The sequence below is a fragment of the Pteropus vampyrus genome, unplaced genomic scaffold (assembly GCF_000151845.1).
Source record: "Pteropus vampyrus isolate Shadow unplaced genomic scaffold, Pvam_2.0 Scaffold64, whole genome shotgun sequence".
In the NCBI taxonomy this organism is placed as follows: domain Eukaryota; kingdom Metazoa; phylum Chordata; class Mammalia; order Chiroptera; family Pteropodidae; genus Pteropus; species Pteropus vampyrus.
This window is the reverse complement of record NW_011888845.1, coordinates 1,226,543-1,244,214: the sequence shown is the minus strand read 5'-3', so window position 1 is coordinate 1,244,214 and position 17,672 is coordinate 1,226,543. Positions and strand designations below refer to the sequence as shown.

Here is a 17,672-nt window from a genome sequence, read left to right as displayed (position 1 = left end):
AAAAATATTCAAAAGCTCCCTAAGAAAAATCAAAAAGGCTTCAAGCAGCAGTGGCTGAGCAAATGTTTCCTTCTGTCCTACAGTTACTAGCACCCAGGATTACAACTTTACACTGGGTACTGGGAGTTCAGTCTAGCAGAGGAGACTCCTAGACAGGAAATTCATAGCCATTTACTCTGCTCCCTCAACATTTTATTCTTACCTCTATTATAGAACTTTCTTCATAGCAATATAACTATTTGATTTGTCACTTTTTCAGTTAGATAAGCCTGAGTATTACAAAGAACCTATAAGAGTATCTGGTATTCATATTCAATGACTGTTGAAGTAAACCAAATTTAAAAAAGGGGTATTTTATTTAAAAATATTGCTAAATAATACATTTTCTAATTTCTTTTGACTAAAATATGACAAGAGCCCAAGGGTGTCAAAAAAAAACACACCTGAATATGTTGTGAAAATGGAAGTATAACTAAAATGTCCAGCATGGAGAAGTAAGAGCCCAGACTCTGATCTAACAGACTTGGTATCAAACATCATTTAGCCCCTTCTCTACCATGTGGAGAAGCAAACCTGAACTGCTGAAACTCTGTCTTTGTAAAATGATATCATCATATTTCCTTACAGGTTCATTCTAAAGACCAAATGAGGTACAGTCGTCCCTTGGTAAACACTGAGGATTGGTTCTGGGACCTCCTCAGATACCAAAGTCTGGGATGCTCAAGTCTCTTATATGAAAGGGCACAGTACTTGCATATAACCTGAATTTGCATATAGCTTACAGCAGGGTATACCTACGTATCACAACCTTCACATGGGTTCAGTGTAGTGCTCAGCACATGGCAAGCTCAAGTTTTGCATTTTAGAACTTCCTGGGATTTTTTTTTTCCTCCTCAAATTATTTTTGATCCACAGTTGGTTGAATCCATGGATGTGAAACCCGGAGGGCCAAGTGTAAATCAAATCTCCATGCAAGGGGACAGTTAATATTAATTTTCTTCTTTTTCTCTCTTCAAGGTATAAGTGAACCCACGATAAAGAACACAGTTCTCAAGAGGTGCTCAAATGGTAGCAAGAAAAATAACTAATCTTAAGATTTCAGAAGTATGTGTCCAATAGCAGTATAGAAAATAACTGCTTAGGCATTAATATCATGACTACTGTGTTCGTTATTCTTCTGTCTCTATAGTCAAAACAGATATAACTGGATTTGGTAAAATTCAAATATGTATAATTTAGTAACAGGATATTGGCTAAATAGTTATATATCTTAAAATAAAAATAACCAATATGAATATTTCAAAATGAAGAGCGGGGCAGGCTGTGATTTATGCTAAAATGCCTGTTCACAATTATTATAAAAACAAGAACAGTACCTTCCATGGCTTAATTATTATACAAGTTCCACTGTACAGGTATAAGCCCGTTTGAAAAAACTCATTCAACCTTCTCAACATTGCTAACATTCTAAACTTTAAAAATAAAAGTTTTATTACTCATTTCCATACTTAAAGATATTTCAGGAGTCAGAAGTTGACTAAATTAGAAATTTCAGGGCCAGAACAGAGATTACAAGGCAGAGGCTGAGCTGGCAGAACCAAGTAAAATCAAATCATTTTCCCCAGAGGTCTAATAAACCACTCAGTGACATTTTAAATTGGCTTATACCCACTGATTCTTTTGCCTGCCACAAAAAACATATCTTAAATAATTTTCCTGTCACATTGTTCTACATGTTTACCATTTTCCAAGGTTGTAGATTTGATACAAGCCTTCTAAAGTAAGATACAAAGGTAAAATCATTTTTAGTGCAATAGACCACAAATCCACACACACAATGTAGTTATCTTTATATGTATACATATTTATATTTATATAAAGTAGCATATGTCCACAGAAGAATTTTGGTTAATAATAAGCCCCATGCATATATTTTATATTCCAGCAGTGATTAGAAACTGATTAAATGGTGGGGGGCTTCTCTCCTCACCATCTGCCACCTTTCAGCTGCTCACCTGAATCATGGATATCTAGATCTATAGATGTCTTTCTAAAGTTACCTTAAAAATTATAAATAAGTATTTTGAACTTGGTTTGACCTACAAAGTAAATTTAAATTGCTAAATGTTTCATTTAGGGACTGTGTTCTAAAATCAAAGTGTTCAGGAGACTTCTGACTGCTGTTCCTAAAAAGGACATATAAAAGCACCAATTAAACTAAAGAGTACGTTAACAATGAAAAACTAAAAATAGGGGCTCAGATAAAAATCTTCTTTCCTGATGACAAGGTGGCCATACAAAAAAGATAAAAATTTTGAGAGCTTAGAAAGGGCACCTGTAGTACATGAATAAAATCAAAAGACTTTTGAATCTTGCTACTACCACCCTCTCTCCAGCTCTTCAAACTAGTAAGATAATAGAAAGTGCAATTAAATCAGTTTTTCATGTAATAGCAACCTTTTTAAATATACTCAATAAATTTTATATTATATACTTCTTGTTTGCTTTTAGACTACTTGTATGTTATTGTTGATGTACCTAACACTCAGATAACGTTGGTTATTAAGTATGATAAACAGCACCTTCTACTTTAAATGTGTTTAAAAACAACATTCAGTGTTGATTTCAGCCACAATTAGGTCATCATACTATACTTTCACTTGAAATCAACTTAGAATTACATTCTGTATTTGTGCTTTATTTATAAAATGAATCTTTATTATGCATATGCATAGATAGAGGGCATTTGAGGAAATGCATGTATCATGGTGAATAAATGTTAAAGCAAATATTTTGTTTGACTAGTGACAAACTGACGGAAGACTGGACTATTCAGAGTGCCACTTCATTTTCATGGTTGTCTATGATTATACTGACTTTGGTTTCTGATTAAGGTTTTGCTACTACTGAATATTTATAATAGACATATAAATCTTAACTGTATACAGGCTAAGGAGTTTGGACTTTATTGTGACATGATTAGCAATTATTTATCAAATCATTTTCAGAAAGGAAATTACATGAGTGGAGTGTAGATTGGTAGTAGAAATTGAGAGTAAGTAGAAAGAGGTTCAATGAGTCAGAAGACAATCTAAGTGAAAAATACAAGCTGCTGAGATAGAAAGGAAGACTGGATCTGAAAGATATTTGGAAGTAAAATCCCAGTTAATCATAGTTTTATTGTCAAATAGATTTATAGCACAAGAAATATACACACATAAAAAGATCTGAGAAATTAACAACATACATCCAAATGAGAATGGGGAGGGGGGTAGAAAAATTAAAATTTGTAATAAAAACCAAAGTTGTGTATTTATATTAAAATTTAAAAAATGGCATACAGTTAAATCAATGTTTTATTAAATCTCACCGAGGGAGCTAGGTAAAAAGAAAAAAATGGTGAAAATAAAAAATCATAGAAATTCTAAAGGAAACAGTTTTATTATGTTTTATGAATACACAAACTGTATCAGATATATACAGAAAACTACCAGTATGAGTAGAAATAACAAGATAAACAGAATTGTTCTAAGATAAACAAACTTGTAATTTTACTTGAAGAAAATCATTAGAAAAATGTTTAGTACCTTTAGCTATTAAAGAAGATATTACATCCATAAATAAGGATGCTTGAAAAAGAACACCAATAAAGTACTCAAGAAAAATAAGAATTTGTTACATGAAATAAAAAATTCAAGATACAGTTTGAAGATAAAGCTTGATACATATCAAAGAATCTAGAGTAAAATGGTAGGCAGAAAATATGAAATATGGAATGACATAGATGATCAACTGAAGATATTCAACAACTAATGAACAACTGCTTCCCAAAGGGAAAAAGGAAAAAAGAGAAACTATAAGTTAGCTTCAAAAGTAGAAATAGGCTGGCATTAGATTTCTCACCAGATAAAAATGAAGGACAGATGATGCAATACCTTTAAAGTTCTAAAAGAAATGATTTCTTGTGTAGAATTCTAAGCACGATCAAATTACCCATCAATTGTATCAATTTTGAGAACAAAATAAGTTTCAGATATACAAGGAATTTTCAGATATGTATTTCATGAAAGCACTGCTTTTTTTAAAAAAAAATTCTAACAAAACTAAGGGCCTGGGAGAAGAAATTAAGAAAGAAGAAGATAAGGTTTATAATGCATCAGAAGCCCAGTGAACAGAAATTATAACATTAGAGCTGAGCAGCAGAATTAGAAAGCAATTGATCCAAATAAGAAAAGGAAGTCAGTAGGTACTTAAAAGAAGGTAAATACAATGAGTTTCGCCCAACAGATAAAGTGAGCAAGAAGCTACAAAATATTAGCTATATTAATATCCTCCTATGTTACTCTACTAACATTTTTCAAAAAGAGAAAAATAAAAAACATGGTTCAATTCTACAAATGCTGTCTGAGGAAAAATGAAAATATATTTATATACATATTTATATCCTCAAAGAGCTTACACTCCTATAAAAGAGAAGGATAGAGATAAGATATATAAATGACTATAAATTAAGACAGGGTAAGGTAATATCATAAGAAATATAATGTTATGGGAATTCAAAAGAAAAAAAGAGACTCTATACATGTTTAGAGGTTCAAAAGAGGGTCAGGTTTGAAATAAACCTTGTAAGATGGTCAGGATTCTGAATGATGAAAATGGGAGGAATGGGGTAGAAACTAGCTGTGACATTTTAAGAACAAACAGTTGAAAAACAAAGGTAGAAAAGATAGCCATGTTCAGAATATGTTTGAAAAAAAGGTTCTTGTAAGATAAATAGCAGTAATCCTTCAATTCTATACTGAATTAATCAGATGCTGAGGAGGAAGTACTTCAAGTTTCTATTGGAGGAAAGGCATTATCAGAGTACTTCAGAAACATGGTTTCCATGGTCTGCTTCCCAGACCAGAACTATCGGAAAATTCAAGTTTCACCAATACACTGAATAAAAAATTGTGCAATCTATGTTTAACAAGCCTTCCAAGAGGTTCTGATGCATGTGACAGTGATAATCGTTGCTTTAGAACAATTAACAGTACCATGCAGTGTGGATCAAAGTAGAGCACTAGTTAAAAGGTATAGCAGTTCATGGGAGATCTAATTTAAATGACATGTGAGAGTCATGACAACAGACTCTGCAACCCTTAGCAACTGATTAGGTGTCGAGAAAGAGTGAATGAATGTAACTGTGCTTTGAAGAATGGTAATAGTATAAGAAATAGTAGAGTGGCTATGTAGTCCAAAGTCCTTATCTAATAGCTTGTCTTCCCTAAGAACTATGCATTTTAAACACTTTTATAAACATTACCAAAATAAGGCGAAGCTCTATATATTACTTTCACAGGGTTGATGAGTCTCATTTAGAGCTACCCACAGACAAGTAACAGGCTAACATCTTTCTTTGGCTTTCATCCTTGTCCATGAAATAATGCCCTAACTCTATATATCACATTATGACACACAGGCTTTCAGTTATAAGAGAAACCTAATGAGAAAATGTGCAATGACCGATGGTGGGACTAAGAAACTATTAAGTTATTTTATTAGTTCTCAATTTATGAAAGAATACCAAAAACAAAACAAACAGGCTCAAAGGAAAAAAAGGAGGGGGGGAGTATAACCTTAATAGCTACAAATAGATTTTAAACACAATTATTCTAGATACTATAAAAAGTACAATATAAAATATTAAGCAACATTTTCTAATTAAAGCTCTAAAACACAGGCATCTTCCCTGACTCCTTTCTCTCTCCTCCTCTATACCAGGCTCTTCAGCCCATCCTATTAGCTCTACCTTCAAAATATATCCACAATCTGACCACTTCTTGCTACTGCCACCACTAACATAAGCTCTCCCTTAGATTACTGCAGAAGCCTCCTGTCAACTTGCCTTTGCCCTGAATTCATTATGGTCTATTCTCAGAGGTTGGCAAGCTATAACCCAAAAGGATCAATTTAGCCCTTTCACTTGTTTTTTAAGTTCTACTGGAACATGGCCACAGCCATCCATAATGTGCTGTGTATAGCAGCTTTTGTGTTGCAATGGCAGAGTGGAACAGTATGAGAGACTACTATATGCCCCACAAAAAAAATAAAATATTTAGTATCTGGTCCTTTCAGAAAAAGTTTGCCAAGCCCTGGTCTATATGTAACACAGAAGTTGCCCCATTTCTCTGATATATAGCCATGATAGCTACTACTTTTTCTCTTACAACTAATAAACAATCTGTGGAGAGACCTCATTGTGGCTTTAAAATATAGTCCTCTAAACTAAGTTTAATTTCACTTATTCTATGTTCATTTCTAAATATTGTTTGGTTCATTTACAAGTCTGCTAGAATTGCATTCTTTAACAGTTTGTCGTTCTCTGCCAATAGTTTGATCTGGTCATATTCCTTTTATCATAGTTAGCTATTCTATAATCTGTGTTGATAATTCTAATATTAAGTCTTTGCAAGTGTCTTTATGCTGTCTGCTATTTCTTCTAGCTCTTTCATGGTGCTTTGTTTCCTTGTATGCTTGAATATTTGACTGAAATTTGTTTGTGCGCCTTTGTAGGAATTCTTCGAAGCCTGGAATTAAGGTATGTTTATTCTTCTAGTAAGATTTTTTGTTGTTGTTGTTGTTTCTGTTATTTTTTAAATATTTACTTGTGTCATGTGCCTACAGCACTGCCAGTCTGAGATTCCAATGAAACAACTTTACTCTGGTGATGTGTATTTGGAAGGCAGATCAGCAAAGAGCTAGTCTGTGGTTACAATTTTTGGGGGATGTGATTCTTCCCTTCCTGCTCTTGACTCTGCTGTCAGTTTCTAGAAGTAATATAACTTCTGCTTCACCCTCACATGATGGTATAATTCTTGGGGGCGGAAGGGACTCATCTCAAATCCATTCTCTGTATAACTTATAATTAAGTTACTAAAAATAAATCAGATAACTTCTACTTTATTGGCTCTTTATTTACTTTCCATGACCTTTTGTAGTCTGACATCTAATTCTGCAATCTCATTTCTTCCTTCCTAGATAACTCTCTACACCCCCATAATTTAAAAAACAAAACAATAATAATGTTTTAAATTCTCTAGAACATATCCATAGAGTGTAAGATCATTTTATTTGTGCATTTTTTCCCTCTGACTAGAACAGCCTTGTCTTGATGCATATACCAGATATGTTATTCTTTAACCTTGAAACGCAGCTCTGTTATCCCTTTTCTATAGCTTTTCTTTTTCACTACAACTCCACAATGATCCCCTCCAGGTAGAATTAATTACTTCTTCCTCTGGGCTATCCCTGTATTCTGTGCCTGTTCCTATTATTCCATCATTCTATAGTTGACTCTGCTAAAAAAAAATCAGAATTTATCTTTTTCATAATGATACCCACGAATGATTTATGAAGTACTACACCATATTTGACATATTACTTTACTCTGAAATAAAAGCACTTTGAAGGCAAGAGTAGGAAAAAACTGTTGTAAATTTTTAAAGAATGAATCTGGAATCCTTAAACAGTACAGGATACTATACTATTCAAAGAAAAATATCACTTTAATGCACAGAAATTAAGGGGGAAAGTGATTCTCTAAAAATATACAGAGGTTAAGACCACGGGATCACAGAGGTTTTGTAAGAATACACATAAAATACTTAGCACAGTGCCTGAAACACAATTATATGTTTTAAAAGTTACTGCTATTATTATTAATGTTATTGTTATTAACTAAAGTAACTAGACTTGGATGAATTAAAAGTTGTTCTAGGTCACAGGTACTTTTAGTCTTGGTCCTAAGAATTGTAGAGTCCACCAAAACTTTGAGTTTTTTAAAAAAAAAAACCAAATCATTTAAGAGTAACTTCGTATTATACTAGTAAATGTGATAAATAATAACTACCTTTGTAACTCTGTAAGTAACTAATTTATAACGATCCTTTCTCTAATGAAAATAATTTATACCACCAAGAAATTCGATTGAAAAGACTTACCAATTTCCTCTTTGTCAAAGTTCCTTTGTCACCACATATTAAAACAAGTGCATCAAATGATTAACAGCAAAATGTAAGATAATGCCTCTCTTACAGAATCATAAATTCTAAGACAACTGGTAAAAGTTGCTTTACCTTCAGGGGCATCTGCATCACATCTCTTTGGCACAGAAAGGGTTGAATTGCTTTTATGGTCATCATAAGTTATATTGCTCTGAAAGATGGAAATACAGTTAAAATGTAAATATTGTATTAAAATTATATTTTGATTCAAAAGTAATCATATCATGAACTTTATACTGTTTTCTATTAAACTACATTTAACTAATATTCAAAAAGGTAAATTTTAAGATAAATTTAACATTAGAGCTTTTTGCAACAATCTTTAGGTCCTGTGTTGAACAACAAAGCTTCTTCCCAAAGAGCCTACTTATTTTTCCACAGTGGAACAAGAAAAGAATATCTTTTATCAATGCAAAACATGATCTCATTTCATGTACTTATAGAAGGTATTTAATAAGCATGACTTAGTGAAATGAACTAGGTGCAGGAGATGAAGCAAGAATAAAAAGGTACAAGTGAGCAATATGATTCGAATGATCTTCCAGTACTGTGTTTCCCAAACTCAACCCATTCATGTACCTCCATCATGATTCATGCCTTATCTTTGTTCCACCCACATTATAACTTCATATTTTTCAATGAACTAACTTTTGAACACTTAGCAATATTATAGATGGTATTGATTGAGAGTTCGATGTGCTAGTTAGATATTTTTTGTTCCTAATTACATGTTAAAGTAAAAATGAAAGAAATACAGAATAAAAAAGAAGTGATCTGGGCAGACTAGATCAATAACAAAGACTCTATTAAGGCAAGGCCTTGAAACATGGATTTGATTTGAATTGTTAGGAGGTAGAACAAGAGGTGTTTTAGGAAAAGGAAATAAATGTTAAATGAGATATAGTCAAAATATGTTAAATGAGATATAGTCAAAATATTTTAAATTGTCAAAAATCCCAAATTAGCTGGATTACAATTACGATTACAAAACTAGGAATCACAATTGGCTTTTGAAAGGTTAACATTAAGAAATCAGTGTTATAGGTAAGAGGATACTCATCATGTTAAGAAAAAATAACACCCAGTTCCCCACAAATAAAGTATTTATAAGGTGTCTCCTGTGGTATTCATATTACTGATGAGCAGACATATTTTGCTCATCAAAACTTTTTGGGGAGCCACATTATTAAAATTACTTAAAATATTATTTTATAGGAAATATTATAAGTTTTAATAAAGTGCTGAGAAAAAGCTCAGTAGCTTAGCACCATGGGATCCATTTAAGTAATTATTATAATGAAATTCAATGTTACTTTAAAAGAGAATTTATATGAAACAAATACAAATATGCTCAAAGATAAAATGGAAAAACTAGTTTTAGCAATATTAAATTTAATCTGATGAACTAATATCTTATGCCAGCCTTCACAAATTAAAATTTGCTTTTAAATATCAGTATCTTTAATATATCAAAATAACAAAGTTTTAAATTTTGCACTTACCTCTATTAAGTAATTTTGGCTACCATACATAACATACTGGGGAGCAAGACTGTAAATCATGTAGCTAGTGTGAAGGACAATGAGCAGAAGTATCATGCAAAGAAATAAGAGTGCCTGGGGCCTGGTTCTACCTCTTCTGATTTTATATAACTGGAAAGAAAAAAAGACAATAACAATATTTCAGCAATATATTTTATTTGTGAGGTACTATGTCTCATGTGTTAGGGGTAATAAACACAGTTCAATCAACCATTTCCTTTTTTTTTTTGCAAAATAAGTACTAAGAATTCTTAATCATTCCAAATAATTATAATAATAATAAAGATAATTTTCTCCCTGCAAAGCTTTCAGGTTTAAGTTTGTTTATTTTAAAATCATGGCAAAGCATCTATATCCAAAGGCTCCTAAATAAATGATCCATTAAAAACTCAAGACCTAGAGACTGTATCAGTATTTACATGACAGGTTTCCAGATAAACCTAAACTTATGTAATAGGATCTGTTAAAAGTTCATAGTGCTAAGAAGAATTGTGAATTACTTCTAATTCTGTCCAAAGATTAAAAGAATTAGTTTAAACTCTAAGTATTAGTAATATATTTGTGCTTTTAAATAATATTACTGCACAAGGACATGTCACACGTTTATACTCATTTCTATGCAATACGTAACATTCTCACATACTCTGCCATAAAATCTAGTTTATGATAACTTACAATAATCTGACTACAGATATTTTCACATGCATCTGTACTGGAGGGAAAGTAAAACAAATGCTAACAAATACAAAGAACTGGGTGACTTGCTTCATTTCAACGACAGAGCACACTTTTATTTCAGCAACCAAGATATCACCTACCTGTCTGATTACTTGATTGTAGTACAATACAGAGTAACAGAACTGTAATTCTGGATGGGATGATGATAGGATCACCTAAAAGTTTACATTTCCCAGCTTCCCTATACCTCGTAGTGGCTAGCAGTGATAAAATATTAAACACTGAAAGGAAAGCAGAAGTCTGCTGGGGATTTTTGAGAAAGTCTTGCTTTATTAATATAGGTGTCACCACTTCCTCCTATCTACTTTTTCCTTATGGAACATGGGACAGGATAAATGGAGTTGCAGCAGCCAAATTACAATTATGAGGGAGAAGTCAAGAGGGTTCCAGAGATGTAGGACTAGACATTTTTGAGCTACTAAAGCAACTAGATTTTTTTTCCTTTTCCATAGTAAGAAGTCATTCATCAGCTCAAGCCACTATTTAAATGGGTTTTCTTTTACTCACAGCTTGAAGTAGCCTTGACCTAATATAGCTTCATTTTAAAATTCGTAATTTATCTCAAAATGAGTATAAGAAGAAAATAACTCTTTCTCCAATCACATATAGTAGTCATTAACCCCTAGTAGGAAGGATCATCTTTTGAGCTACAGTACATCCATTTGTGCTTCAATGTGTTTGCATGCAGCCAAACACTAAAGAAAATAATATGACTTCTAGACCAGAGTTTCTCAACTTTGGAACTAGTGATTTTATGGGCTGGATAAGTTTTTGTTGTAGGAGGCTCCCCTGTGCACTGCAGAATGTTTAGCAGAAACCCTGGCCTCTACCCAGTAGGTGCCAGTAGCACCCCCTAGTTGTAGCAACTGAAAATGTCCCCCGACATTGCCAAATGTAACCAGGGGAGGCAAAATCACTCATCACTCTAGACAAAAGCACTTTTATGTTAATATCAAATGAAAAGGCAATTTTCCATCACTTTTAGTATCACAATATTATAAATTTAAGATAATTTACAATAACAATCATGCACAAAATGAAAAAAATAAAAATAATACTGTTATACTCACTCTAATCCAAAAGAACCATATGCCAATATTTCGAATCCCCGCCATTGAAGTAAAAATAAAATACATAATAATAATTGTTATAAGAATATAATCAAGAGGGAAAACCTGAAAAAAAGGATAAAATTAAATTCAATACATAAGCAGAGCTCTAGAAGTCATATAAAATTAAAATTAACTAAAAGTTCATTATTCATATTTGGCAAATATTTAAAATTTCAACTGTGATTTAGATCAGGCTGCTATGAAAATACAAAAAAAAAAAAAAAAGAACATAAAAGAACCTGCCAAAAAACAATACCAAACTAATACCAAATTGTTTAGTACCACAAATTAAGCTAAGAATTGCATTTAAATATGGAATAAAAAACTTCATCAAAATTAAAAATAGAATTTCTTGGAAAGGTTCACCTTGAGATTTAAAATGTTTCCCAAGTCAAATTATGTATAATTTAAGAGTGTAGCAATATATCAATATAAAAATCTTTAAAGCACAAATCAATGTATAAGTTAAATATAAATAAAAAGCCAAATCAGCAGAGGGGACAAGCATATATTATCAAGTATTAATAAGTTTTTTTCAACATAATAATTTGACAGCATGTGAGAATATTTGCTAGAGTATAAAATGACTGATTTTTTACTTACTGTTTGTAGTAAAGGCAAAAGCATATTCAGTGGATTACTCAGGTTAGCTCCAAAAATTATGAAACCAGAATCAATTCCAGCTGAATGAAGAGCTTTATCCAAACTAAAACAAAAAATCATAAAGAATGATTTTATATATTATATGACTACATTTTCAGTTAATTTATAACTTAAGCATGAAAATTCAACTGAGTTAAAGAAAACTTCAGATAACAAATTAAACCTCACTTAAATATCTTACAGATATTGTTCAATTAATAAAGAATAAAGAAATACTATCTATTACTGGAACTTTTTAGTCATTTTTTGAATTAATGCTGTAGAACACTTTAAGTAAAATAGCTAGGTAAGATCAATAGGCTACACTAGTGGAATTCAGCATGTAAAATATGTAACATTATAGGATTTGTATAAGTGCTTTAGAAAATGTGTCTAGTGTACTTACTTTGACAGGAAGAGAGAAATTACAAACAGCAATGCAACTAAGATGAAAAATATCCCCCAAACGATCTAAAAGCAAAAAAAAAAAAAAAAATTCATTAATATATTAGCTATCCAAAGTAGATATTAAAAGCACAAAATCATTATATTCAATATGAGTTGCTAGTGTATGACAATGATCTAACTAAAATGATCCAAGATATATTTTAATTTAGTATATAATGTTAGGCATTTGTCATCTAAATGTTTATTATGAAATTATTTGAGAAAACATACACAAAACAAAGCATTTAAAAGTCTTCATTAGTAAGTAAACAAATGAGACTGATAAGTCAAATAAAAAGTTTATATTCAGTTGCACTCACATATAAACTTCAAAATTAACTGAAAAGTACATTAAGACTAATATACACACATACACAAAAACCAAAACAAAGAAATTCATCAGGTTATATTAACCAGTTGTTAAAATATGGAACTTGAAACATTTTCCTATAGAAGTAATGATGTGTATGTATGTTACATATGTATTATATATTACATATATGCCTATATTATGATGTATATTATATATGCCAATTACATACATAAATAATTATACTACAACCCAGAAAAGACTGCTTAATTGATAATATTCATGAACTGCAGTATCAGCAGCACTACAGAAACTGTCAGACAATAAGACAATATTTCTGGGAAGAAATATATGTAAGACAATATTTCTGGGAAGAAATGTGTTAAGCACTGTAATTGGTGGAACACATTTCCTTCTATTGTATGAACTTTATACTATGAATGGTAGAAAATAAGCAAAAAAAATTATTGGAACTGAGTTTCTAAGGAACAAAATTTTGTAATAAAAAAGGGATGAAATCTATGTTACTAATTATCTAGGTTATTTTTCCCTGACATCTTCCCTAAGTTCTAGAAACAACTAGGCCATGGTCATGATTACTGAGAAAATACATGTGTTAGGTAAGCCTTGTTCAGGCATGTGTTATCCTGTTATTGGTCATAAATTCAATATTGATGAATCAACAATATATATTAAATAAATTGTTCTTAAACACAAACACACAAAAAAACGAGGTCACGTATTGATTAGCTGCTGTTTTCCAAGTCCCAATCCAAGCTTTTCTACATACCTAACTACACTGTTGCACTAATGTAGAGATGGGTTAGATCACTTACAAATGGCTTTACTCTTATAATGAACTTCAACATTCATTCCATAAAGTTACTGACCTCTACAAAAGACTCTGTAAGGTTAAAGAAACCAATACTGAATTACTACCAACATAAAACACCCAAAACACATCGATTTTAGTTTAAATTAAAACACCTACACTAAAATCCAAAATGTACCTCTCAAATGAAGAGTGATCAAGCAAAAATCTGAAATGCATACCAATAAGATATTTAATAAAACTACAGTTAGAAAGAGTACGTCTTTGCCTTTAGGCATTTTCACATATTGTGGCCTAAAACAAAGAAAAACCATACCTGCCTTAAATATTACTATCAGAGGAAGGAAATCTGCTACATCTTTAAAAATAATTCATATTCAATTTCAGAGGATTCTAGGATGACAGAAATATGAGTAAAAAAATTAAAATATTCCCACAGACCTTCAAAACAACTAAGCACTGTCAGTGTGTAATAAAATTATATTTCACTGCTTGCTTATCCTATGAAATTTAATTGTGTTTAGGTTTGTTCATTTGTTGCAGGGCTGGGAGAGAAGTGGAACCATTCAAATTTTACTAGTTCTTTATTATGGATCTGATTCAAATAAACATTTTTCTTAAAAGTATATATATACAAAAAATAAACTGAAAAAGAAAATTAAAAAAAAACAATTCCATTTATAGAACATCCAAAAGAACAAAATATTTAGGAATAAATTTAAACAAAGAGGTAAATGACATACACTGATAACTACTAAATATTATAGTTATAAATAAATGGAAAGACATCCATGTTTATGGACTGGAAGGCTAAACATTGTTAAGTGACAATACTATTGAAGTGATCTACAGAATCAGTAATCAAAACAATTTGTTACCGGCATACAGATAGAATTATAATCAATAGAACAGACCCCAGAAATAAACCCTCACATATATGGTTAAATGATTTTTGACAAGGATGCCAAGCCCTTTCAATGGGGAAAGAACAGTCTTTTCAACGAATGGTGCTGAGAAAAGGACATCCACATGTAAAAAAATGAAATCAGACTCTTATCCTTCATTGTATCCTTCATAAAAATTAACTCAAAATAGATCCAAGACCTAAACATAAGGTGTAAATCTATTAAACTCTTAAAAGAGAACTCTTCCTGGCATTGGTTTTGGCAATGTAGAGGAGAGAATGTTCTATGACATGACCACTGTCTGTCCCACGAGCTGGATCTGGGCCAGAAGAGAGGTTGCTTTCAGCAAACCCCTCTTAGAGACTGTATGATCCTAACTGATGTTTGTTCTAACATAAATCAGCACCCCTTCCCTGCCTCCTGCTATGTGCTGGTTCCTGGAATAGATTGTTGTCCTGACCTGGTCAAGGATTAAAGTAATTTCCCATACCTGGTAGCATTCACATGCTAATACCAGTGATCATTCCCCACTTTTACCCTATATAATTCTTTGGCACCTCCCAAGTATCATGGGGATCCACTGCATTTTGCAGCTGCCCAAGGCATGCCCCGTATGTGAGTTTCTCTTAATAAACTATTAATTACCATACTAGAGTGGCTAGCCTCTTTCTTCAGTCTTTCTCTGCTCTCTATTTAGGGAGGTAGATTTTCAGTCTTGGGGCTTTTCCTTGGGTCTGCATGTATTAACAGGCAATTATTTTTTTGGATATGACCAAAAACATAGGCAACAAAAGGAAAAATAGATAAGCTGGACTTCATCCAAATTAAAAACTTTTATATATCAAAGGACACTATCAACAGAATGAAAAGACAAGCCAAGAATGGGAACAAATATTTGCAAATCATATATCTAATAAAAGGTTAATATTCAAGGCATTAAAAAAAAATCTCATAATAGCAATAAAGCATACACAATTTTAAAATGGGTAAAGAATCTGAATAAACATTTCTCCAAAGAAAATATAAGAATGACTAATAATCAATGAAAACACTAATCATTAGGGAGGTAGTTATCAAAACCATGAGATATCACTTCACAACCATAAGGCTATTATCAAAAAATGGAAAATAAGTGTTGGCGAGGATGTGAAGAAATTAGAACCCTTGTGTATTAAAATTGTGCAGCTACTGTGAAAAAGGTTTTAGGTTCCTCAAAAAGTTAAACACAAAATTGCCAAATGAGACAGCAATTCCATTTCTAGATACATGCTCAAAAGAATTGAAAGCAGGGAACCAAACAGATACTTGTACACCAATTATCATAGCAGCATTATTTACAACAGCCAACAGTTGGCCGGGGGGGGGGGGGTGGTGGTGAATTTCCACTAACAAATGAATGAATAAACAAAATGTGCTATATGTATATACAATGGAACATTATTCAGCCTTAAAAAGGAATGAAATTTTGATACATCCGCAAATGGATGAATCTTGAAGACATCATGCAAAGTGAAATAAGCCAGACAAAAAAAGAACAAATATAGTATAGGCAAGTTCAGAGAGACAGAAGCAAAATAGAGGTCATTAGGGGATATGGAGCAGGGTAAGGAGGGAGAAATGAGGAGTTACTGTTTAATGGGTACAGTGTTTCTGTTCAAGATGACAAAAAAGTTCTGCAAATGGATAGGGTGACAGTTGTACAACACTGAATATACTTAATGTCACTGAATGCACACCTATATAAATAATTTAAATGGTAAATTTTATGTTATGCATATTTTATCATAATAAAATTCTGAAATATATATGATATAATTATGAACATGAATTTATAACTTTCTATATAAATACAAGAGGTATATATAATAAGAGGTATATATATATAGTAAAATCTCAAATTATATTTAAAACCTAATGGATCTATAGCTTACCAAGGCCAATTAGTTATATGAGCTCAATGTCCTACTGTTAGGGGAGAGTTTAATCAAGTATTTAAAGAATATTAGACGGTATGCTTGGAAATGTATTCAGTAGTATATATAAATGCTGTTTTAAGGAGCCACTAACGTAATCTATCTAATTAGGTGCTTATTTGTACAAGTGTCTTCAACACAAAACTAATTTTCTCCCTTGAGTTATATGGCAGTATTTATCAGAATTTGAAAAATTCTACATATAGAACTATAACAGTAACAGTTGCAACTTTCCAAGCTGTTTACATCAAAAGGCAATGCACTGCGTACATAATTTAATTCCTATAACAAATATAAGATTAAGTATGTAACTCCATTTTAAAGATGAGAAAACTGAGGTTTGGAAAAGTGAGGTTAAAAGAGGTTACACAGCTGGTGAGGGTCAAAGCAAGGACTCAAAACCAGATATATATGACAGCAAAGTCCATACTCTGAACCCTAATACTTCTGAAATGAGATGTACACATCTTAGTGAATGCATGGCCATGTAAAATCATAAGATCAATAGGCATCTCACAGGGATCTACTCTTATGAAAAAAAATATTATAAAACTTTGAACTTTTGCATTTTGCAAAATGTTAAATTTAATACATTTTATAATAAAACATGGATTATAGCACAGAGTAAAAGGCAATATACCACAAAATTTTGAGAAAGAACATAACTTAAAAGAAATTTTATATCAGGAGCTTCTCACCAGTCTTAAATCACCTTCAGCATATACTGAGCTCTGCAGAGGGCTGAGTGGACCTGTCTCTATCTTCTTCCACTAGGACTACTTGGATGCTAATGTTTAAGAAGCATTAACAGCATGTGGTTTCCTATTTCTGAATTATATCAACTGTGGACAAACAGAAGTGATGAATAATAAATAATTTTCATATTTCATTTGAGCAAAAAAATAAAAAAGCAGTGTTTACCCCTTGGTTTTCATGTTAAAACCTCAATTACATAACAGTAAGTTTGTATCTCCAGATATTTCCTTCAGGAATGCCTACTGCTAATTATTCCTAACTAATTATTCCTATTTAGGGCTAGATAATGGAAAGATAAGTAAACATTGAGATCCATATTCAGGAAGGAAAAATTTATATAGCAAAAGAAATAAATGATAAATGATTGCACT

At 31.8% G+C, this 17,672-nt stretch overlaps 1 protein-coding gene across 1 annotated transcript in view; it reads right to left on the bottom strand.

The window, feature by feature from the left end:
* LMBRD1 (LMBR1 domain containing 1) overlaps positions 1-17,672 on the bottom strand; it is a 78,720-nt gene that overhangs the window by 2,302 nt on the left and 58,746 nt on the right. The window contains exons 10-14 of the mRNA XM_011361181.2: positions 12,485-12,549; positions 12,040-12,142; positions 11,395-11,499; positions 9,548-9,697; positions 8,118-8,196 (exon numbers count right to left, since the gene is read on the bottom strand). Of these exons, the coding sequence (XP_011359483.1) occupies positions 8,118-8,196; positions 9,548-9,697; positions 11,395-11,499; positions 12,040-12,142; positions 12,485-12,549 (502 nt within the window). The remainder of the gene's footprint in view (positions 1-8,117; positions 8,197-9,547; positions 9,698-11,394; positions 11,500-12,039; positions 12,143-12,484; positions 12,550-17,672) is intronic.